The sequence below is a fragment of the Panthera leo genome, chromosome F2 (genome assembly GCF_018350215.1).
Source record: "Panthera leo isolate Ple1 chromosome F2, P.leo_Ple1_pat1.1, whole genome shotgun sequence".
Classification (NCBI taxonomy): Eukaryota; Metazoa; Chordata; class Mammalia; order Carnivora; family Felidae; genus Panthera; species Panthera leo.
The window spans coordinates 12225576-12248928 of record NC_056695.1 but is presented as its reverse complement, the minus strand read 5'-3'; the positions used below and the strand labels follow the sequence as shown (position 1 = coordinate 12248928).

Genomic DNA, 23353 nt, shown 5'->3' with positions numbered 1-23353 from the left:
ATGGTATTACCTGAACACCTGGGTCCTCATCTTCTTCAGGAGGAGGAGATGCTGGGGGCGTTTTGTCTAAGTCTGAATTTTCAGAACCTTCTGTTTTTCCCTTGTTGACCTTTTTCTTCAAAGCACTTGCTTCTGAATCAGGTTTCTTATTACTAGAATTCAAAGTGGATCACTTAGTGTTCACTTTTTAATGAGGTTTTCCACATGCCCCATGCCTTATATTTCCCACATTAATATCCCGAAAGTATCGATGACAACTGATAAATCAATGCGTGTTGGCCACTTACAGTTAAATGGCACTCTCAATTAAGTTTTTATGGCAAAACCCCATACTGATGACCTTTGGCAAATACCTGACCTAATTAAAGAGAAATTTCATGCAAAAACTCCCAATACCACACAGAGTACATTTGTTATCTAGACAATGCAAAATCCCTGGCAGTACACCAAACCACAGTGAAAAATCAGATTAAGAAGTCGTTTTGCTATCAAATTTTTAAGGCACAGGATACGTTTTGTTTTGTTTTGTTTTGTTTTTGAACGTCAAGGAAAACTAGACCATAATGATCATTTCTTTGTGTCTCTTGCAGAGAGTTTTAAAACTCCTATTTAAGCCCTTTTTATAACCAACACTGCTAGGTGTCCTCCATTATGTCACCCAGCTACATTATTATCTGACGACAGCCTCTTAAAATATAACAAAACATATGGCAATTTCCTGTTCTACATGATTTTACTTAATGCTGTTTTCTTAATTTAAAATAAGCTTCGTTTTGGTGCTGGGCATTTTTCTGAGAGAGTCACGGTAGCCTTTTTTTTTTTTTTTTTTTTTTTTTTCCAAAGCTAGGTCTCTGAAATACAAAAATACAGCAAAAACGACCCCAATAATTAAAGTGCATGTTCCACAGTATGTTTCTGCCAGACGTTAACAGGATTGGAATGTTACAGAAGTCAAAAGACGTGAATGAACCTTGAGAAAATATATATTTTTTTTTAATTTAACTTTACAATTGGCTTCAAAACCTTTATGTGACATTCTTTTAGAATGTACGCGTAGTGCTACTTCCCATTCCAATTTCCAAACCGGACCCAAGGTTTTCTAATATTAATTATCATGTTTTGCGACGTTTAAAATAATCAAACCTCAGTAATGGTTATATTTTTCTATTTCTAGAAACCATAAAATTCTAATAAATTTGAAAACACAGTATTTTAAAAACCTTTAAAAAGTTTATTTATGAAACTTCATGAATTCCCAGAAAAGTGTGCTGACAGAGTGCATTAAACAGCATATTTTCTCAGCCTCAGCTACTACAAAAGACACCAAGACATGTCTATGCTTTCATTTAAGTAAAGCACATGTCACGTAAAATATTTCAAAAGTATGTTAGCATAATAAAGTCTCCATCACCCGCCTAAAACGTATCTTAGTAACGAATAAAATATTTGGTAGTCCCAAACTAGTTATTTTTAAATACTCAGACCCTGTTTTATTTTGTGAACATTTTAGCAGGGTAAATAGCCACATAAGGAAATAACTCACAAGAATTCAAGATTAGAGCAAACGGCAGTTAGGTTTAAAGAGTTCTTTTAATTTAAAAAAATTTTTAAAAGGCAGTGTCCTAAAAACTTGAAGTCCCCAAAGATCCATGGAAAGAATAATATTTTTTAAATTAAAAAAAAAATCCATACAACAGTTCCTCATCCAACTGTCCTAGTGTTTACGCTACACATGGACAGAAGTCTCCCCTACTATGAGGCTCCATTTCCAGCATTTATTTCCGCTCTAACTGCCACAAATTATACAATACTACAGCTGAACGCTGGGCCCCTTTCCTTTCATCTGCACGCCAAGAGCAATCAGATTACCCTGGTAACCAGCGGTCACATGACCAGCACCTGCTCTTTTGGCTGGATGCCACTGACTAAAGCCATCTGCTTCCCTCAATCAGCTTTCAAACATTCTCAACACCTGCGCTGCAGTGTTTTGTGGTTTCTTTTATCAAATCAGTGCAAAACTGCTTCCAAAACTTTACATATTTCTCAAATTTGTTTAAATCAGAGGTAGGCCTGTCACAGAGTTGAACCGCTGCCAGGTAAAGTAAGTCGGCAGCCAGTGCCTTTCACCGTGACCTCTCTGCACCAGAGCGAGGTACACAGTTTAATTTAGTGGGGTTACCGCACCCTGTGTGAACTATCCTATAGGAGTAAAAAGGCTTACTGTCTTAGAGCCGCCAGAGCCCAGGTTTGCTGAAATATCAATTTGCTGAAGGAGAGAAGCGCTAATGATTTTCCACCTGCCCTGCCCATGAATGAACTGCGTGGAACCTCCAAGGCTGCTAAAAGTCAGACAAGACCTCTCCAAATGCTCAGGGGGAAAAAAGCCTGTCGCCAAGGGAAGCGCTCATCCCAGATCTGATTACCGAAAGATTTCCAAACTCATTAGACCTTGCACTATTAACGTCGCTCAGAGACAGGTAACCACTTCCATGCTCACACCTTCTCGTGACATCAACACACAAATCAAAAGCGTGCCAAGAAGTCAAAAAAGCTACAGAACCTTCAATGTCCACCCAAAGACACCACAACCAAGGACAAGATAAAGTCATGTTAATTAAATTGCCTTTGCTACTGCTTTGCAATCCGCTAATCTGGATTTTCAACTAAGTGTTACATTGCAACCGCTTTGTCTCAAGAAAACTAAGGTCAGAATTTTTCTTTTAACAAATGAGGGTAATACAGACTGTGGGTTAGGCTGATGTGCGTCAGACACACCTCAGCTCAAGTTCCAACTCTGTCACGTATCACCTGTCTGTCTGTGACCCTGAACAAATCACTTCATTTCCCCGAGCCTCAGTTTCTCATCGGTAAGATGAGGTCAGTAATTCTATCTTCCTCCAAGATTCGTTATGAGGTTTAAATGAGATAATGGATGAAAACGTTGGCGGTATGTGACACAAATGCCAGTATTCACACACACATCTGGAAGGCAAGCAGCTGGGAACGCATTCGGGGATGCCTGGGAACGTATTCTCTGGTGTGGCTCAGACCCACTCGGGCTGAATCCACTGCAGACTCGGAGACAGAACCCCACTGCACCAAAGACCGTTTCCTCTAAAGCAACACGAGTAGAAGCAAAGTCCTTTATCCACAGTCCCCAGCACAAGCTGGGAGGACAAACAAGCAGACGATCCCAAGGGCCACTCCCCTCCGTGGCCACTGCTTTAGTTCAGGCAGGTGTCATTTCCCACCTGGCCTGTTACAACCGCCTCCCCGCTGCCTGGTCAGCCTCGTGATCCACAGGCTGGGTCACCCGCTATCAGACTGCCGAGGAAAGGACACACTTGCTACCTCCACGGTCGCTATTTAATTTAAATCTCTAACGTTCAGAGCTAGTCTTTTATAATGCCAAAGCCAAAACGTGGCCATACAAACATTCCTCTCCCAAATTATAATTTGGAAAGCTGGCAGGCACGCACGGGGCAGCTCTTCCAGCTGGGGGTAAGAGAATGTTATTAATAAGAAACATCCCTCGAGCGGACACTACAATGTTGAGAATGGAGCCACTGAGCTGCTTGGCACAGACACAGAACCTCCGACAGCTGCCGTGATGGCCACTCGCGCGGGTTTAGCCGATGCTGGCCTCCACGTGGTGACCTCCGGAGGGAGGACCCCAAGGGGTGGGGGGTGGGGGTGCTTTCTAATTCTAGCCCTAAATGGCCTCAGCTCCGGAGACATGGTGCCTCCCCCGGACCCGCTCCGCCTCCCGCACTTCCTACTTCAGGGACATGGCACTGCCACCAGAACGTCACCTACAAACCCACCCTCCACGCACCAGCACAGCGACCAGCTAAAACGTAAACCTGACTGCGCCGTCCTGCTTCAAGTCCGATCTACACAATGACGTCTGAGAGTCCGCACCGGCCTGCAAGGCCCTCTGCGATGTTTGCAACTGGCAACGTTGTGTTTCCACTTTCCTCGCACCCCAAACCCTCCGCACCCTCTACGTGCAGACACACAGAATGCGCTCACTAACGGGCACACCTGCCTCTCCCACCTCCGTTCCCCTCCCGGCTCCATCTACGGCTCTGCAAGACTCAGCTAGGCCATCGCTCATTCACGAGAAGCCTCACTCCACCTACGTGAAGGAAGGTACCCTGCACAAGAGGTATTTAAAACACACAGAATACGGTGGGAGCACTACCACAATGAACTGAAACCAAAGCTCTGTGTGTGTGTGTGTGTGTGTGTGTGTGTGTGTGTGTGCATGAGTGTATGTCTTTCTCCAACTATCACATAGGGTCAAAAGAGGAAGAAATGTGTCTTATTTATCTTTGCTTTCCTAGTGCCTGGTCAGGTAGGTGCCTTATCAATTTTAGCAGATCGATTTAACTGCACAACACAAGTTAAGAGCGACAACAAAAACAAACACATACACGGCCCTTACCAGGCACTACTCAAAAGTGCTTTTCTCATTAACTCGTTGAAGAAAACCCGACGCAGATTCTGTCTTCATGAGGAGACACCTACGAAGCTCAGTGAAATGGGATTAACACGCTACCCAAACAGAGTGAGACGCAGCACGTTTGCAAAACCGATACATCTCTGTACTTCTCCTCCCTGCTCATACAGTTCTTTCATTTCCTCAGCCTTATCTCCCACCGTGGCTGGTGTCACCGAGATACAGAGCCACCCACTCCTGAAGCTAGACAAGCCCTTCCAACCTTGGAGGAAGCACATTTTCTGGGGATGGTGCTAGCAGTCTGAAGGGCCACTGTCCCTCCACCAGCTCTATTCCATTTCACATTTTATCACGAGAGCGGGTCATACTGGTGGGCAGCTGGATGTGCTCGGGGTCCATAGCTTAGTGACATTTAGGTCACCTCTGCTAGACCAGGCTCTGAAGTGCTGCAATTGCCCCCAATGTGATCCAAACATATGCCTTTAAAAAAAAAAAAAAAAAGTATTTATTCTGAGAGAGAGAAATAGAGCACGGCAAGGGCAGAGAGAGGGAGAGAGAATCCCGAGCGCGATCCACATTGCCAACACGGAGCCCGACGAGGGGCATGATCTCAGGAACCGAGAGATCGAGACCCGAGCCGAGATCAAGAGTCGGACACTTAACCAAATGAGCCACCCAGGCGCCCCGAAGCATAGGCCATCTTGACGAGAACACTGAGAACCCAGACTCTGTATTCAGAGAATACACGTCATACGGAGGGCTGTGCTAAGGCCATCCCATACCCTTTACGAAAGGGTTCGTATTCAGCTTTTAAGAGTCTACAGTGAAGGGCTAAGTGACAGTACCTGAAATGGGGTCACATCAACTCCTTCCACCTAAGACACAGCACATAGACAACTAATTCTTTTTGGTGAAAAAGAGTACGGGCTTTTTAAACAAGTAAGGGCCAGAACTTACTAGAAATCCAGCTAGCTGCCCTGACCTACTGCAAAACAGAATGCAGTCACACACTGATCAGCATCAACATTAAGGACCCAAACAGAAAGGTAGTTTGAAAAGGAACCGTATTGTGGAAGCACCTGTGACGAGAATACAGCCAATGAAGAGGTCTGGACAGCAGGAGGGGGGCCCTCAGACAGATCCTGCAGATGGGGTGATTCCCACCACACTGGGGAAAACCAACCTTGAGGCCGGGGTCCTGAAGGTTAATCGGATTTTTCAGAGGCTCAGGCCAAAATGTCATCTTTTAGAAGAAGAGTAAAAAGTGCTGCAATGTATCCTTATATTTTACATGCTTAAAAGGTTTTTAAATGAAGAACTGAAGCTAATGAAGGAGAAGAGGGAGAGAGACGTTCCCGGCACAGGAGGTCTGCAATGTGTCGCGATTCTGAAAGATCCGGCGGCTGCCATGATAAAAACTGTAATAAGCTGTTAGGATCAAGGGCCCAATGGTGGTAGAGAGAAGAGCATCGAGCCTCTCAGCTTGAGTAGAGAATTTTCCTCTAAGTTTTTAAAAAACATTTTTTTTTTTTGAGTGTATTTGAGAGAGAGAGAGAGAGAGCACGAGCACGAGCTGTGGAGGGGCAGAGAGAGACAGAGAGAGAGAGAGAATCCAGAGCGGGTTCTGCACTGCCAGCACAGAGCCCAGTATGGGACTTAAACCCATGAACTGTGCACCAGAGCTGAAAGCAAGAGTTGGACACTTAACTGACTGAGCCCCTCCTCTAAGTCTGTAAACAATGAGAAAGAAACTTAAAAGAGAAAGAAGCAAAATAAAAAAGAGACAAGATAAAGTACTAAAAGCTGAAAAATATCAATTAACGCAACATAAAGTGGGACACATCATCAAGTAAAATCAACCCAACAAAACAAAACAAAAATTTTAAGGTCCTAAGATGAAAACTTGTTTTAATGGCTACACTAGAATGTAATAAAATGCAGGTAACAGAATAAACTGATGATGACAGAGACAGAGCAAACCCTGAGCAACAGACAGGACACACAAAAGCCAACTCCTCGCCGCGAGGGCAAAGGCCCAGGAGCACTCGGGACACTGGTCCAAACGTGTGAGATGCTCCACGGGGCCACCTTGGGCAGAGAGCTCCCGGGCGGGATGGCGGGATGGGAGCAAGACCCTCGCCCTGCCCCCTGGGCCCGTCTGCCCCCAGCACAGTCAGCCTGCAGGTGCCGAGCCGCCCGGCCTGGGGCCGAATACTTCACTCCAAGCAGGTGCCCTGCCACCCCAGCCCCTAAACCCCACCCGTAAGTTCTTCACCCTACTCTCCTGGTTGAGAAAGAGAAAGAAGAGTTGAGAAGAGAAAAAGAGAAAGGAGGGGTGGGGGGGATGCTATTTTACTTCTGAACAACAAGCATATGATTTCAATGACAAATTAATAGGCTTTTTTTTTAAGTTCTCTGAAAGTGACTGGATGGAACACCTCTAAGACACTTAATTTAATCTAAATTGTTACCTTAAATAGCTCTTCTAGCATCAAGTACTCCTAAAGTACATTAACTATGCTAAATTTTTAGGAAGGAAAGAACAAAGAAAGTTAGATACAGAAACCTAATTTGCTTTCATTTAAAATGAAAGTATATTGCAAACAGTCATCACGCCTCATCTTTTCATTTTGTAATCAGACTTTCCAAGGATGAAGAAACTGAGGGTCAGACAGGCTACGTGCTCAGCCCAGGAAGTTGCACTGCTAAGACTGTAGCCAAAAGCTGTCTGGTTCCAGAGCCCACATTTGAGTCCTGGGACTGATCTGAAGGCATCTTCTTCGTGAGATCTCCCTAGGAGTCCGGTGCCGGCCTGGCCTTATCCTCCAGGCCTCAGAAATGTTTCCTGCTGAATGTGTTCTGTGACTTGGGACGATCGCTGGCTAGCCTTATAACATAAGAACACTGTCCTGAGGATAGCTACTGGGTTGCCCCCTTCTTAAAGAAGACTGTGGAAGGAAGGAAGGAAGGAAGGAAGGAAGGAAGGAAGGAAGGAAGGAAGGAAAGGAGGGAGGGAAGGAGGGAGGGAAGGAGGGAGGGAAGGAAGGGAGGGAAGGAGGGAGGGAGGGAGGGAGGAAGGAAGGGAGGGAGGGAGGGAGGAAGGGAGGAAGGAAGGAAGGGAGGGAGGGAGGAAGGGAGGAAGGAAGGAAGGGAGGGAGGGAGGAAGGGAGGAAGGAAGGGAGGAAGGAAGGAAAGGAGGGAGGGAAGAAGGAAGGGAGGAAGGGAGGGAGGGAGGGAGGAAGGAAGGGAGGGAGGGAGGGAGGAAGGGAGGAAGGAAGGGAGGGAGGGAGGAAGGAAGGAAGGAAGGAAGGAAGGAAGGGAAAGAAAGATAGAAAGCTCTCCTGAAAAGAGCCAAATCCATTTTTAATAACGAATGTACTCTTTTTTAAAATGTCTATTTATCTTGAGAGAGAGACAGAGAGAGAGACCAAGCGGAGGAGGACAGAGAGAGGGGGGGGAGAGGGAGAATCCCAAGCAGGCTCCGCACTGCCCGTGTGAAGCCCAAGGCGGGGCTGGACCTCACGGACTGTCAGATCGTCACCTGAGCCGAAATCGAGAGTTGGACACGTGATCGGCTGAGCCACCCAGGTGCTCCAACAACGAATATATTCGGAGCGGGGGTGGGGTGGGGTGTAAAAAAGACTCATCCTTCAGTCAAGAATTCTCACTGAAAATCTAAAGGCTACAGAATTTTATGGATTATGGATCGAATTAAGATCTGCCAGTAACACGGAAAAGAAGTCTAGTTGGCGAATACGTTCTCTGATCGCAGAAGCGCAACACAAACATTAGCCACCCGGCACCGTGGCACAACACGGACCTGAGCACATCGGGCGTCACAGGAGTGAGGCGGAAAGCACACCCTCTGACTACAGGGTGCTCTTCAAGCACCGAGCGGGAGGCTCACGGGTGGTTGCTTGTGCCACATTCCAAGACGCTGCTCCTGCTGATGCACAGCATCCCCATGACTCAGGAAGGGGGACACTGGGCTAACTTGGGCAGCTAGAACCGCGCTCCCTAGGTTCCCTAGATCTTCTCGGATCTGCCAGCGTGGCCGGTACGACAAACGAGACACGCCGCTCACCCAACATTTTAATAGCTGCCACCTACCTGCAGGGAGGTAGGGGACAAGGCAGAGCAAATGGTGAAACCAACGAGGAGGAAATAGCAGCACCCACCCCTAACAGGAGAAGCCCAAGGACCACAACATTATACTGTTCCTGCAGAAATCAGGGCTACCCACACATAGTTAGTACTCTCGTGGAAGTTCACATCAAAATAAAGAAGAAGAATGGGGTCGCTTTTCCTAATTCACACCATTTCCCTAGTTGACACGTTAAAGCTAAGCCACACAGACTTCTCTGAGAAGCTGAAGGAGCTGGTGTTCCAGACGGCTGATGCTCTCACGGTGGCCCTGCACAGCACCCAGACTTGAAGGGGCCCTCACCTGGGCAGAAAGATCTTTGTGCACCCATCACGTGACAGATTTCGCAGCTGCGCAGAACTTCACACTTTTCAGAAGCATGTCCAGGTGCAGATATTTTTAAGGATCACTTAAAAAATGAGCCTACGATCCCTTCTGCCCTTTGTCTTCCACTCCTAACATCACAACCACATCTACTGTGGCGACACACGTTCTGCCCTAAAATTCCACTTAAGAGAGACTTCAGAGGAATGCGTTCCAGAAACATCCCCCTTTGACATACCACTGCCACCCATGGCCTCCTCACCTCTCGACGTTCAACTGATGGGTGCTGCGAGAAGTGGAGGCGGGAGTCTACGCACCCTCTCCCACATAAAACCACAGTGGCAGCAGGCCACCGCTCTCCCTGGATGGGCACGCGTCCCAGGGTGGTCACTCCTGCATCTAGCACAGTGGGAGTCAGCAGAACCTGCTTTTTAAGGGTCAACGTTGTCGGGCCTTCTCCTCCCCCAAGGACTACGAACTGCACCACATGTTGCTAAAGACAGCAGGGTCTGTGCTAAAGAGCGGCTGACGACTCTCCCTGCCTGCCCATTCAGCAGATTAAGACAAATCAGACAGAGGAAGGGACATAATGTGGCCTGTCACCAGCAAGAGAAAGATTTCTGAGGTGGCCATCCTGAAGGAAGAAAGGATTTGGGATGAAAAAGACCTAATGGCCCCCTTTTCAAAGAGAAGGTAACCTTTTTTTTTTTTTAATTTTTTTTTTTAACGTTTATTTATTTTTGAGACAGAGACAGAGCATGAACGGGGGAGGGGCAGAGAGAGAGGGAGACACAGAATCGGAAGCAGGCTCCAGGCTCTGAGCCATCAGCCCTGAGCCCGATGCGGGGCTCGAACTCACGGACCGTGAGACCGTGACCTGAGCTGAAGTCGGAGGCTTAACCGACTGAGCCACCCAGGCGCCCCGAGAAGGTAACCTTTGAGACCAGGAAAGGGTCACCTGGTCTCATCCCTGACCTGGAGCTTGTTAATGAACCAGAGACCCGGCAGGGCAGGCCAGTGGGTAGAGACACGATGTTCACAGGTGCCTTTTCTCCCTTGCTCCCCTCCAATTCTCAAAGGGCTCAAAGTCTATTTTGTGACCATATGTTTAAAAAGTCTGTATCCTCTTCTGGAGGCACGGTGTCCAAAACACTTAATTCAGTATTTTCAATTATCCAATGACGTGGGTCAAAACTAAATCACTGGATGTAAATGAAAGAACAAGGAAGCAGAAGAAAAGCTGTGGGTTTCATTTATTTTATCAGCTATATACCTGGTGGACAACTATCTGACTCTCTGGGTTTTCTGCACTTACTAAGCAAAACTAGTTCAATGGTTTGCTTTTGTGTCTAATCTCCACTGAAAAGTTTTTACGTGTCTAGGAGCACACTATAAAACACGTATTGGGTTGCCAAAATATACCACCGTTGGGCTCGCTGGCTGACTAAAAAAAAAAAAAAAATTCCTCAGGTAAAATGCTGCTACTTTCTTAGATCATAATGGAGAAGACAGTATCTGAAAAAGCAAAGTCCCTCGGAAGAAAGTGGCCACGTAGATATTAATGATAATGACAGTGTGGTTTGCAAAAAACGGACCTGACGTGTTTTCGGTACTTCGTGTTTTTCAAAAAATAGCAGCAGCGTGTTTATTATCCATTTAAAAATAAAATATCTTCATCACTCTTAACTGAGAAACAGCATTTCAGTTTCCTGCTAACTTGAACACTGGGGGTGGAAAACCAGAGCAAGGAAACTGCAGCAGCAGCCAATCGCCGTGGCTTCGTTTCACGGGAGCTACGCTAGTCAAGTCACAATCTTTGGCCAAGTTCCCTTCTGTATGCACATTCAAAGAATCTTTATATAGCTAAGTGGACCACTAAAGCATTCGAGAGTCATTCAAAGGAGGCGCTTCCTCCAAATTCTCCCTCATCTCACGGGGCCCGTGCATACACAACAGAAAATGCATTGAAAGGAAGAATGCAAACCCTCCTGTTTCAGCTTCTTGGATCCTTCCGTATGCAAACTGGCATCCCCTCCAGCCCACAAATGTCTTAGCTTTTATTTTCAATATTTACTGCCAATATTTGAAAGCCATAAGGACACCTGGGGAGAGCACGAGGAAAAAAATGGGTAGAAAAATACATATTTAACATAAAAGGGAAAGGGGAAAGAAAGGTACTATTTCTATTTCTAATAGAAAAGTGGAATGTGGCCCCTTTTTGTCATTATTAAGATTTTAAATGTCTTTTTCTGAAATGCTGAATGCCTTACGTCCTATGTAACAGCCTCTGGCAGATTCTTTTAGGTTCTCCTGTGCGGACGAGACAAACGTAATTCTACTTTGGTGGCCAAAAGGGTCAGTTCACGGAGAACGGCCACAAATTCAAGCCTCAGCCACTTTATGGAATGAAGCAGAATGGCAGGTAGTGAGAAGGACATCCTAAAGCCGCACAGAATCAGCCCGGTGATAACAGCCACCCTCTCTGAATGTGCTTTATCACGGAGAGCGTGTGAATGATGCAAAACAAGCCAGACCACCAGTGGGTCACTTGCGTCATCACCCGCTCAAAGGACGACGCATCTGTTTGTAGAACGTCACCGATGACAGGGCGTACAGGACTGAAGAGGGAAGACGCGAGCAGTTCTACGCAAAATTTTTCATTTCACTTCTGTGTATTCCCTTGTATTTCAGCCCTCTGTAGGAAAATTATTTTCTGTATAAACAAATTCATCAAGTTAACTTATTCAAGGATGGAAATAACTGGTATCACATAACATTTTGCAAAACAAAATTGCCACTGCTCTATTCCAGTGCTTAAAAGCAAACTGCTATGGCAATTCAACCCCAGTGCTAACATAACCCAAACCCCCTATTACCTTCATCACTGCATATTCAATTTACATAATTATTCTGCTATGCTATTCAGAATTTACATGTAGTTGTATGCACTTCTACTGATCTGTGCTTCAGGGATGCTATTTCCTTTCTAGACTTAGCAGAACACGAGGCCACAGCTCGATGTACTCAATACATCTGGCCGATAGAAACTGCGGCTCAACAAAATAACGGGTCGGTTTGTGCCTTTACTGAAAATCTCTGCTCAGTTACCATGTCCTTGGACAGCATCCCCATCTGACCATAGACAACAGGAAAGCTCTTAGGAATTTCCTCACCGCATTTCATCGTAAATCAGCAAGTGGCCCTACAAGTGGTCAAGTCCCCGGGGCCAGCAGAGTTACTCCAAACACTCCCGGCGTACCCCTCAGCATGGCTTGAGTCTCTCTTTCCGCGTGCAGATCTCCATACTCAACAGAAATATTCCAGTCAATTATTTTCACACCACTTGGGGAAAAACAACTATCGCCTATAGGAGGCATCCACTGAGATGATGCGTCTAAGCGAATGAAGGGAGGGAAACGTACCAAACATTCCTCTTGGGAGAAAATGATCACATGCCCTTCCGCCTATCAAAAGCGTGTGACCCTAATGCAAAGCCATTACTCGGATTCAGCAATGCCAAAAATTGACTCTGCACAGACCATTCAAACGTCAGGATGAGCAGCTGAGAGCACGCAGACGAGGCCTGCCCTGGAATTTTGCCCTCGTGGGTGAAGACAGGCCCTGTCTTTGCATCAAGCAGCACGTGTGCCCAGAACCGAGTGGATGTGATGCCCTACGTTCCTAACACTTGTTTATAGTTGTTGGGGACATTTTAACACGTTCACTGTGAAATACAGCATTTTAACATCTGCCCCAGTGTATCCCACAGGAGGTAAGGGTATGCTAAAGAATGTTTTTAAAGACAGGATGAGGTCGATGTAGACTCAGAACCAGAGAATCATACACTTGGAAATTTATGACAAGATCCAAGATATAGTGGGGGTTATTTTTTTTTGTCCTTTTTTCTTTTTGTTAATCAATTTTTGTCATTCGGTGCTAGATTCAAAATATTAAAAATACAAACCGAAGGCAGATATATATATATGTATATATATATATATATATATATATATCTTGAGGCTAAAACAAGTCTTGGTGATATGTTTTCTGAGTTCTAAGAAGCTCCTTTAGAACACAGACACTTACATTTCAAGTTTAAAAAATAATAACAACACATTCTTTTAAAATTTTGCTTCGATTTCTTTCTCCTTGGGAAAAATATGCACATGCCTCCTCCTATCAAAAGCACAATACTTAGCTTTTGGGCAATTATATTTCTAAAAAAAAAACCCGGTAAGTCAGACCGAAATTCTAACCCTATGTTCCTTGCTCACATCCTAACACTTAACAACAGTACCTACAAAGAAGAAGTACTTAATGGAATATTTCTTAAGTAAATGAACAAAATTTATATAATGGGTTGCAGGATTAGAAGAGTGTTCATATGCAGAAAAAATAATCGTTTTCAATTAAGAGACCACATATGGAGGCATCAAAGAACGTTCATAAGTAAATGCAAATATCGTCACCTAGAAGAATGAGGTGTTGAATATAATTCAGTTATTCCGGCACCATAAAAAGTACCGATGACAAAAATTTTTAAAGGACTATGATACAGACTTCCAACACACTACAGAATAACGTATTTGGGGATGTCTGGGTATTCTTAGCACAAGTTGAAAATCCAAATTTGCTCTTTTGCTTTGCAGGAGCACCTCTGTGGTCACAGAAATCAAGTCCTCTCTCTGTATCCGCGTGTACTCACACAGGAAAGTCTACGAGTCAAAGGCTGACAGGCCAGCGAGCTCAAAAAGTTCACGTCAAGCATGTCCATCACGGAACGGAGCGTGCATGTGTCCACGCGTGTGCGTGTACATGCATGCACACGGAGGGACGACGTGCAGTGTGTCTCCTAATGGAGTTTGCAAACAGGTTCAGATTAACCGAGTCTGACCATACTTCCATCTGGAAACTATATTTTCTAACATGAGCCATATTCTGAAAAATAGATTCAGATGTTTGGAATTGGTTCAGAACAGTTGTAAGAAATGTTCGGTACAAATGAAAAAAATTAGTCTTCAATGTCTTCTCCTCTCAGCTTTTCTTACTGAGTAAATATGCCTTCTGGGGGGTCAGAGTTGGCGGGGGAAGTACAGAGGGAAGGATGGAGGGAGGAGGGTATTTCCTAGAAGCTAAAACTCGTGCTACTCTTGCATGCATATCTAATGGATAACTGCTATTTGATTTCTCCCACGTTGCCCACTAGCATTTCAACCCTGCCCCGGGAAGGCTTACTCCGCCAAGTGGAGAGAATTAATTCTCCTGTTTCAACTTCTGGGAAACAGGGCTGAAAAGCTTAGTGAAATATAGTGACCTGTCTTGCTTCTATAATCCTTCTTTCCCTGTTTTGCATTGTCCTTGAAAATGAGGTTGCTGACCTATACTTACAAATAACTATGCTGGTAATTTGGTTCTATTTGTTACATGACAAATTTCTACAAAAATACGAGCAAGTGATTTGAAAATAATGAAGAATTTTTACCCAGTGAAGTCTACAATGTACCATCCGAATAAAGGGTTCGTAGTAATTGAGTCCTAAATTTCAGAATGCATAAATCTGTTAACTTCTTAGTTTGGGTGTCAGGGCAAGGAACCCGACAATAATGACAAAAATCGAGGTGCTGCCCCGCCCTCCTCCCCCACCCCTCCCCCTCCCCCCCCACCCCCTTTCCCGGGCCGGGACTGTGTGGTGCTCATTTCTGTACTGTGTTTTGGTGCTGGTGGTTTCCGCCCACAGCCTACCTTGACTTTTTGCTGGATTTGGGTTTTGGCGTGGCAGTTTTTGCTTTCTTTTCCTTTGGCTCTTTGGGAATCTTAGGGGCTTTCGGGGTCTTGGGTTCCTTGGGCTCTTTTTTCTCCTTGGGTTCTTTCGGTTCCTTCGGATCTTTTTTTACCTTCGGCCTTTTCTTTTTCTTCTTCTCTTCTTGGGACCCATCTAGTGAGTTCCTATTTAGTTCTTGGTTATCAACCCCACCAGGGAAGTCATCTTTACCAAAACTTTTACTGGGATCCTCGGCGACAATGTGGTTGTTTTTCTTTTTCTTCTTCTTCTGCTGTGGCTGCTGTTCCACTGATGGCAGGCAATCATCACTCTTCACTAGCTGAGCATTCGGTCCACTAACCTGAGTCATATCCGGCACTGGTTTCTCTAGAAAGGGCTCCGATGGAGAATGCTGAGAGACAGAAATAGGAACTGAAATTAGTTTATCATTCTTCATATTGAAGAAAGGAACCGAAAGTCAGTAGCTGATGCTTCTGAAACTTACTGTATACTCAAAGCAGCAAATATTTTCCCAAATATACAGTTGTAAAATCTATCATTTTCTCTCATCCAAAAACCAAGAAAGCTTTTACATAAATAGTAAAAAGGGGTAACTCAGGAATACCGTAAAAAAATTCAATTCAGGAAGAAAAAAAATTCTCATTCGGCCGAAGCCACCGTCCATTTTCTTAACAGCCCCTACGTACGTAGGACACGGGGAAGGACAAAACAGCGGCAAAAGCTAAGGAAGGAAAGTAGATGGAATTCTTTTCCCTATGCGGGAATGAGAACTCAGATTAAAGATATACAATTAAGCCACTTTTAACAAGATCAAGTGTACCAAGCGCTGAAAGATTCAGGTCCTATGAAAGTTTGAAATCAAGGTATCACACACAAATCTTACACACAAATGACATAGGTCATTCCTGATTTAAATCACATTAAAATACCAAATTAAAAGCACATATCCGAACTTAATGACCTTGGATTTGTTACATTTCTTGGACTAATACGAAATGCAGAGGATGCTTTTCTTAAGTCACTAAAGCTTTACAGTTTCAAATTTCACTGAAGAACAGAAAACCCATATAGTCAAGCTGGTACGCCCTGCGGGAGGAGTTTGGACACTCACTAGGCGTATACCCAGAGATGGGCTAAAACACAGTAGAGAACACCAACAATTAGGATGGGATGCTCAGTGGTCAGCCGAGATCAGAGTCTGCTCCAAACCAGGACAGGAGTAGAGCATCATCTCCACTGTAAATGAGGACATCTAACGAACCTTTACATTTCAACAAGATTACTTTAAAATGTTGTATCTGCAAATGCCACTCAATTTCCTGCCTTCGTCATCTGCTTCTCCAGACACTCAACAGTAACCATAATAGGAACGGCAGTAATAATGGCTGCTAGTGTTCACTGAACAATCTTCCCATGTGCCAGGCATGTGTTAAACACTTCACACCGCTGACACCATGCGATCCGCACAGCGGCCCCGATGAGGAGCTATGTGTGGACACTGACACTCTAGGATGCGGTAGCGTGCCCGAGGAGTTACAGGCCCTCCCTCCTGATCCCACCATCTCCAAAAAAGGGAGAGGGTGGGAGAGTCCCGGTCGAGGTCTGCAGCGGACTCAGGAGCAACCCAGAAGCCGTGGCTTACCATCAGCAAAGCACTATAAATTAGATTCCGGTACGACCTCCACTTACTGAGCCTCTATTTCGTGCCATGTACTGGGCTAGGTGCTTTCGGGAGTTACTTCACTTGACTCTCAGAGAAAAATGTGATAACCTGCCCCCATCTTTCAGAAAGGAAGTAAGTAAAGTTTGACTAGCTTATGTGATCACCCAAGGCCACACGGCAGGAGATAGAGCTGTGATTTGAATCTAGGTTTTCTAAACCAGTTTTCTTCTGACTCTGCGCTTCTCCTCAAATCTTACGTATGGGCCTCCTTCTGGGAAAGGCTTCTCAGGTTTCATTTGATTTCCAAAGTTTTCAGTGACCCTCCCCGCCGCCGCCCCCAATTTTTTTTTTTAAATTTTTTAATGTTTTTATTTGTTTCTGAGACGGAGAGAGACAGAGTATGAGCAGGGGAGGAGCAGAGAGAGACGGAGACACAGAATCCGAAGCAGCTCCAGGCTCCGAGCTTTCAGCCTGACGTGGGGCTCGAACTCACGGACTGTGAGATCATGACCTGAGCTGAAGTCAGACGGTTAACCAACTGAGCTACCCAGGCGCCCCACCGCCCCAAATTTTTAAGACATCACTACCTGAAAACAAAGTGGTTATATGCTTCCCACTAAAGGAACCCACATTCAATTCTCTATCTGCACTGGTATAAGAGACAGAGTCCAGAATTATGAGGTAAGAGACACAAATTCTAGTGCAGGCCCGGCCATGAGCTATATTATCAGTGGGAAATCATTTCTCTCATCTAGGGTTCGTTTTCCTCATCTGCAAAATGAAGGGTTTGGGTGAGACGATTTCCAAAGTCGCTTTCAAAATCCAATGGTATTAGAAAATCTTAAAATAGGGATTGATTGCCCTTTCTTAGGACAGCTGAAAGAGGATGAACCTGAAAGAGAGGAAGGCTGTCCACAAAGAGAAAGAAGCAAGGGTAGAAGTCTGAGGAAGGGCACACAGGTGGGAGTCTTCGTGAGCAGGCCTCCACACAGGGAGAACACGGCTAACCCAGCGCTGAAAACAGCTAGCCTCTCCCTACGCTTCTCCCTCATACGCACCCCCAATAAATGTCAGCCAAGGCGCTGTCCAAGGCACCATTACCCAAGAATTAACAGGATCTGATTTAACTGTGTGATTACACTGCAGTTGCTGAAGTTGAGTTTAATTGTTACATATTATTTTCTAATGTAAATAAAAAGGAAAAGGCCGTATCTTTTTTCTCGACCCCCCCCCCCCCCAAGGGACTTAGAGATCAAACTTATTTGGGATAAACTATTTTTCAGGAAACGGAAGAAAAAGTATTTCCTGGAAAGGGAAGCAAAGAGAAAAGTCTACCAGTGAACAATGCTTAAAGCTTAGAATAGTGAATTCATCCCAGGTATGTGTACCTTGCTTTAATCTGCATGGCATTTACCCCAGTCACAAAGTGCCAGCTTCTAATGACAAATACCTGGTACACATTTATGAACTAGAAAATGCGTAGGACATCTAATACAAAAAGACTGAAAATTTATCTACATACTCTAGCATACAAATGATTTCAGACGCCCTTTTCAGTAACAAATGAAGCCATAAATTAGTATCCCTTAAAAATTTTAATCTTCCATAAGAAGGAAAAAAACAGAAAGAGTAAACACAAAAAAGGTATTAATCCTATTTGATACACAGCAGAATTATGTTTTGGTACTATATGATATAGGGTGGGAAAGGTGCTCAGAAATATTATAGTGTTTACCAGACCCACATCTCCTTAAATCTTTTAGAGAAAAGCTGTTTTTGTAAACATTTAACAAAGAACAGATGGCCTGCCTTAATCATGTGGGGGAAAAAACCTGGAGCTCACAGTAATACCCTGACAAAAGTCTCCCAGGCCCAGCCATGCCCCCCCACCCCCGCCCATGCATGGTACAGTCTTCTCTAATGCTATTTAATTTTTACAGCGGACATTTTCCCATCAATTCCCACTGCCTGACAGGTAATCAATGCCATTAACATCTGATATTACCATATAGGGCATTGCTAAAACCTCCCATTTATTGGAGCAAATGTGGAGAATGTTAGATACCAAAGGCATTTTTAAATACAGCCTATAGGACTTTCCATTTGACACATTTTCTATCATAATTCTATATGCCTGTTGGAATATTATGGGATATATAAGGTCTGTGCCGTGGACTTTTGCAACTAAAACAGAATGACTAATATTTAAACTGTAAATAAAAATGATCCTAGGTGTGTGTGTAAGGGGGGGGGGGTGTCAAAAAATTACCATAAATTTACCGTAAAATTACCATAAACTTTTATCCTTAACTCCTTTGTTCAAAATGTATACATGAGACAAACACACAAACAAGTTACCTTATGTCAAACAGAATAGGCAGGATGCAAAGGCGACCGAAGGAGAGCAGTGACCAAGGGAGTTGGGGCAATCCCTCTCTGACCTTTAAGCAAACAAGACCCAGACCGCTCAGGGGCTTTCACAAGAAAAGGAAACGGTGTATAGGGAAAAAACTTTTCATCTACCTCAAGTATGCTTTTCATCCAATATTCAGCAGCTTTGTCTGGCTTAGAAGCTATCATATTTACTCATGTTTCGCCTTAATTATATTCTTAAAGCCTCAACCTGTTGGCAATAGTAACAGGAGTGAGCACCGTGATATTAACACCATGCAGTGTTTCCAACACCTATAATCTGTGCAAACTAACAGCATGCTGCAATGTAGGGCACCTACGGACAAACATTTTATTTACTGAGTGATACAGACAAGCCTAAAATCGAAACACTACTTCATGATAAAGAAAAGCCACTACCAGCTGCGCAAGACTAACATGGCACTTCTGGGAGACACATCCCCTCCCCTGGCATTGAGCTAAAGGGAGGCACCTGTGTTCGCAGAGAAATGGAGATTCTGGTGGAGAAGTGGCAGGCCAGTTGAGACCGAAGGAACAACAAACAGAAGTTTAAAGCACACTAACTACAACTTCAATGATTTGTAAAAATTCAAACATTAAAGTGCTCACTTAAGATTGTAAAGTACTGTTAGTTTCCTTCCCCCCCCCCCCCCGCCCCCCGCCATGGCTTTGGAAACACATCTTATTCCGATGCTGTTCACTCTTATTTTCCCAGTATTCCCTAGGTTCTTGATCCCTTGACACTCTTTTAAAAAGGAATTCCAGGACGGTCACTGAAGCTCAGTCTTCAGCTCAGAGCACACAGCGTTCAGAAGTGCATTTAGCAAAGGCTCCGAAGTCCTGTCGAGACTCTTAACACCCTTCTCTCGTCAGTGACATTGAGAGCAAGAAGATGCACTTGATATCTGGTGCCCAATTCAGTTCTTCATTCAACAAACATCTGGGGACAGAACAGTCAAAAGCCAGCCACGGTATCAGGCTGATGCTAAGGAGGCTTCCTGAAAAAAGCCACCCAGGTTCCAGCCAGAAGTCACTTCCTCAGTGGACCCAGCCTGAACAATGAGTCATGCCTGAGATCGGGTGACTGAAAGCATAAAAGTGTATGACAAGCAAGCTTTTGAAGCCCTGTTTAGGGAGGAGCAGATCCAAGATGAACAGGTAATTAGTTTCAATGGTCAACTGATACACTTTTCAGCTTGGACTATTTGATATGAAATAAGTACCAAAATATTCTTAAGACGATCAAGGGTTGGACTGTTTTCTGCTTAGCTAAATTTAGTATGAGAGTCAGGGCTTCGAGTTCAAGCCTTTTATATGGCAGTAGTTTTATTCAGCCCATTTGTAATTTCCACGAACAGTAACATACTGAATGAGTACATTTATGAACAAAAACACACAAATGCATAATTGCCAAGCTTGTCAGTGATATGAATTGAGAAAGCAAAATGTATCCAAGCACATTTTTTTAAGTTGTAGGTAATAAAAAGTGTTACATGAAAAGATGACTCAGATCACGTACGTTTAGAGAATTCTGGGCTAACCAAATAGATAAGTTTTCTTTACTACAAAACTCTCCAAGCCCTTCCTACATTCTGAGTGGGGGATAATGCACAGTGTGTCCTAAAGGTATTTAATCATTGATTGCATCCCATTTTTTCTGAGAATAACTTGAATAAAAGTATTCTTCAAAATATACTTCGGATTATACTGACTTAGCTAAAGCAGGGCAAATTCATCTGCTTCTCTGGGGGTGGGGGAAAGTACGTGTGTGCGTGCGTCCATCTGTACGTCTCAAAGCAGTGGTTATCAAATGTTTTACAACATAGCATGTGACTATCAACAAATCTAATTCTATATAAAATGTGCTCAAACAGCTCACTGAATTGGCAGGGTTTTTTTATGCTCAATTTAAGTCACTGGTAGGAATAAAATAGGAATATTGGCATAGTCATGTAAGGCTGACTTGTATAATTTTTGTTATATTACAGTCAAGATAATTACCAAGCTAAATTTACGGAATGTTGAAATATCATAATGCAAGAAATTATCTTTACAAGTACCTCAGAACCATTAAATTTTAGAACTGAAAAATTGTTTTAATTACTGCCAAAATATCTCATTTAAAAGTCATCTGAAGACATTTTCAAACCTTTGGTTTTCTGCTAATGTCTTTACTCTGTCCGTAGAATAGATGTGCCATACAGACAAAATCCTAAATGGCTACAAATTAACATCGGCCACTTTAATGGCATCTAAATTATAAACACATTTTGAATTTAAGTAGAATCCAAAATAATGAAAATAATGAACCAAGCAATCATGTTACATTTAATAGTAAACAATTTACATCGGATATTGAATATTGCACATCTTCTATGTATTTAGGAGTAAAACATATACCATAAGAACTGTCAAACAGCACTTTTAATATGGAAAGCACTGTATTGTGGTGTTTCTACAGTCACTCTAACGAGAAGAACATTGCAGTCAAACTCCACCAATGCTAAACCCCTTTCCAAGTGTCTGAGAAACCCTCAGCGCACAGACTCCCTCCCAGCGGAGAACAGGGCATCTGGCCACCACCCCTCACTCTCTGCCACCCCGTCGCTGCCCTTCTGGCCATCTCCCCTTCCCAGCCTCCACTCTGAGCAGGCCGCCACACCGCGCGGGGAGCTGTGGGCAGGAAGGTGCAGGGCTGCGGGCCGGACCCATGCTGGGTACCGGCGAGGCTGCCTCCCGCCTGCCCCACTCAGGATGACAGGGAAGAGGGCCAGGGAACAGCCTTGGGTTTAGGGGAGAGACAACAGCCAGACTGATGGGAAGTCCTGAAGGTGTCCCAGGACACCGTGCTGAAGGTTTTTAAACCACGTACCACGTACAGCTACACGCGCACTTTGCAACCCTCTTCTCCATCCGTGCCTGTATGTAACCACGTGAGGTTGCCAAGGTGGGTGGCGTTGTTGCTCTTTTACAGATAAGGAAACTGAGGCTTTAGGATGAACTTTCCCAAAGTTACACCGCTAGAAAAGGGTAAACCTTAAATTCTAACCCCGATGTGGCTACCAGCCAGCGTGAATGGGATCAGGCTTGCCCAGAGTCAAGGGCGATGAGAGGTTCTCCAAGCCCAGGAAGCTGCTGGCTGTATTCCTCCAAAACCATAAAGGCCTTAGTTTTAGGACCCCGACTGTAATCTACAGGTTAAAATGGCTTTTAGCTGCATATCAGTTTGGGACTTTTGCCTTCAAAGGATTAGGGGAGAACTCTAGTTTAATTCCAAACTAAAGCTGTGGAGAATCACTACGTTTTCTCCCAAAGAGAAGAATGTGGATAAGAACTGACATTTACATTGCCTGCTAACAAACATTATCCCATTTGAATATCAGAATCACCCTGTTTGACAGAAGTTGAATTCAATTCAATCAATCTGCTTTGTCCCAGGGAGTGAACGGAGTCTTTCAGAACCAGAAGAAAATACGCCCACTGTCTGCCTTGCCCTGAAAACTCTCCCAACACCACTTAAAAAAAAAAACCCATCTTACATGATTTTTAAAAATTCAATCTACATATGGGGCACTTGGGTGGTTCAGTTGGTTAAGCGACCAACTCTTGGTTTCAGCTCAGGTCATGATCTCACAGTTTGTGAGTTCGAGCCCCACATCGGGCTCTGCGCTGACAGCATGGAGCCTGCCTGAGATTCTCTCTCCCTCCCTCCCTCCCTCCCTCCCTCTCTCCCTCTGCCTCTCTCCTGCTTGTGTTCTCTCTCAAAATAAATAAACTTTAAAAAATGGATCAATTTAAAAAATAAAATTCAATAAAATAAAATAAAAAGGATATAACATACTTCTTTACCCCACTTGCTAACAGAGCATTCTACTTCTTAGGAAAAGCACCAGAAAAAGTAGCAGGCTCGCATCTAAGGGCAAAGTATTTGAAACAACACGTTTATACACACACACACACACACACACACACACACACACACCCCTAGGGCACAGAGTTGAACTGATGTAAATGGAACATACTTTTGATGTACCTCCACTGCTTCATAAATGCCTGGAAAAATTAGCTTAACTGTTTATACAAGACTTGAATTATGTTTTTACATGTGTTAGCTCTCCCAAAAGCATATACAGGTAATCAGACAGCATTCCTGATCGTCAGGGCCTCCTACCCCCTGAAGTGCTTCTCCTAGAAAGGAGAACCGAAGAGGGGCCGACAGAACCCATCGCTGCTTGGGGCAGCAGAGAAACAGAAACAGCCACAAATTTAACAACTCTAAGCCTGGCACAGTCCTGGTGAGTAACCTCGTAGGTCTCCTGGGCCACAAGCAGGAGGGCAGCCCCCTCTGGGAAGCAGGCCTGCCCCCTTGTGAAGACTACATCCATTCTCCCCCAAGAGCAAACCCCCCGGGGAAAAAGCAGGGTCTGCAACGTGGGCATCATGGTGCACCTGACTTTAAAAAGCAAACTACAATGTGAAGCCCTTAAGGAGTCTCAAACACAGTCACACTTTCAGCCTCTTGTTCTGAATTTCTTTCTTAGCTCCTTACAGTGGCAAATCATCAAG

General features: G+C 44.3%; 1 protein-coding gene across 3 annotated transcripts in view; it reads right to left on the bottom strand.

Annotated features, from left to right (window-relative positions):
- Window positions 1-23353, bottom strand: part of CHD7 (chromodomain helicase DNA binding protein 7) — a 190603-nt gene that overhangs the window by 69780 nt on the left and 97470 nt on the right. For all 3 annotated transcript variants that reach the window (XM_042923229.1, XM_042923231.1, XM_042923230.1), the window contains exons 3-4: window positions 14673-15103; window positions 11-152 (exon numbers count right to left, since the gene is read on the bottom strand). In XM_042923229.1, coding sequence (XP_042779163.1) covers window positions 11-152; window positions 14673-15103 — 573 coding nt within the window. The remainder of the gene's footprint in view (window positions 1-10; window positions 153-14672; window positions 15104-23353) is intronic.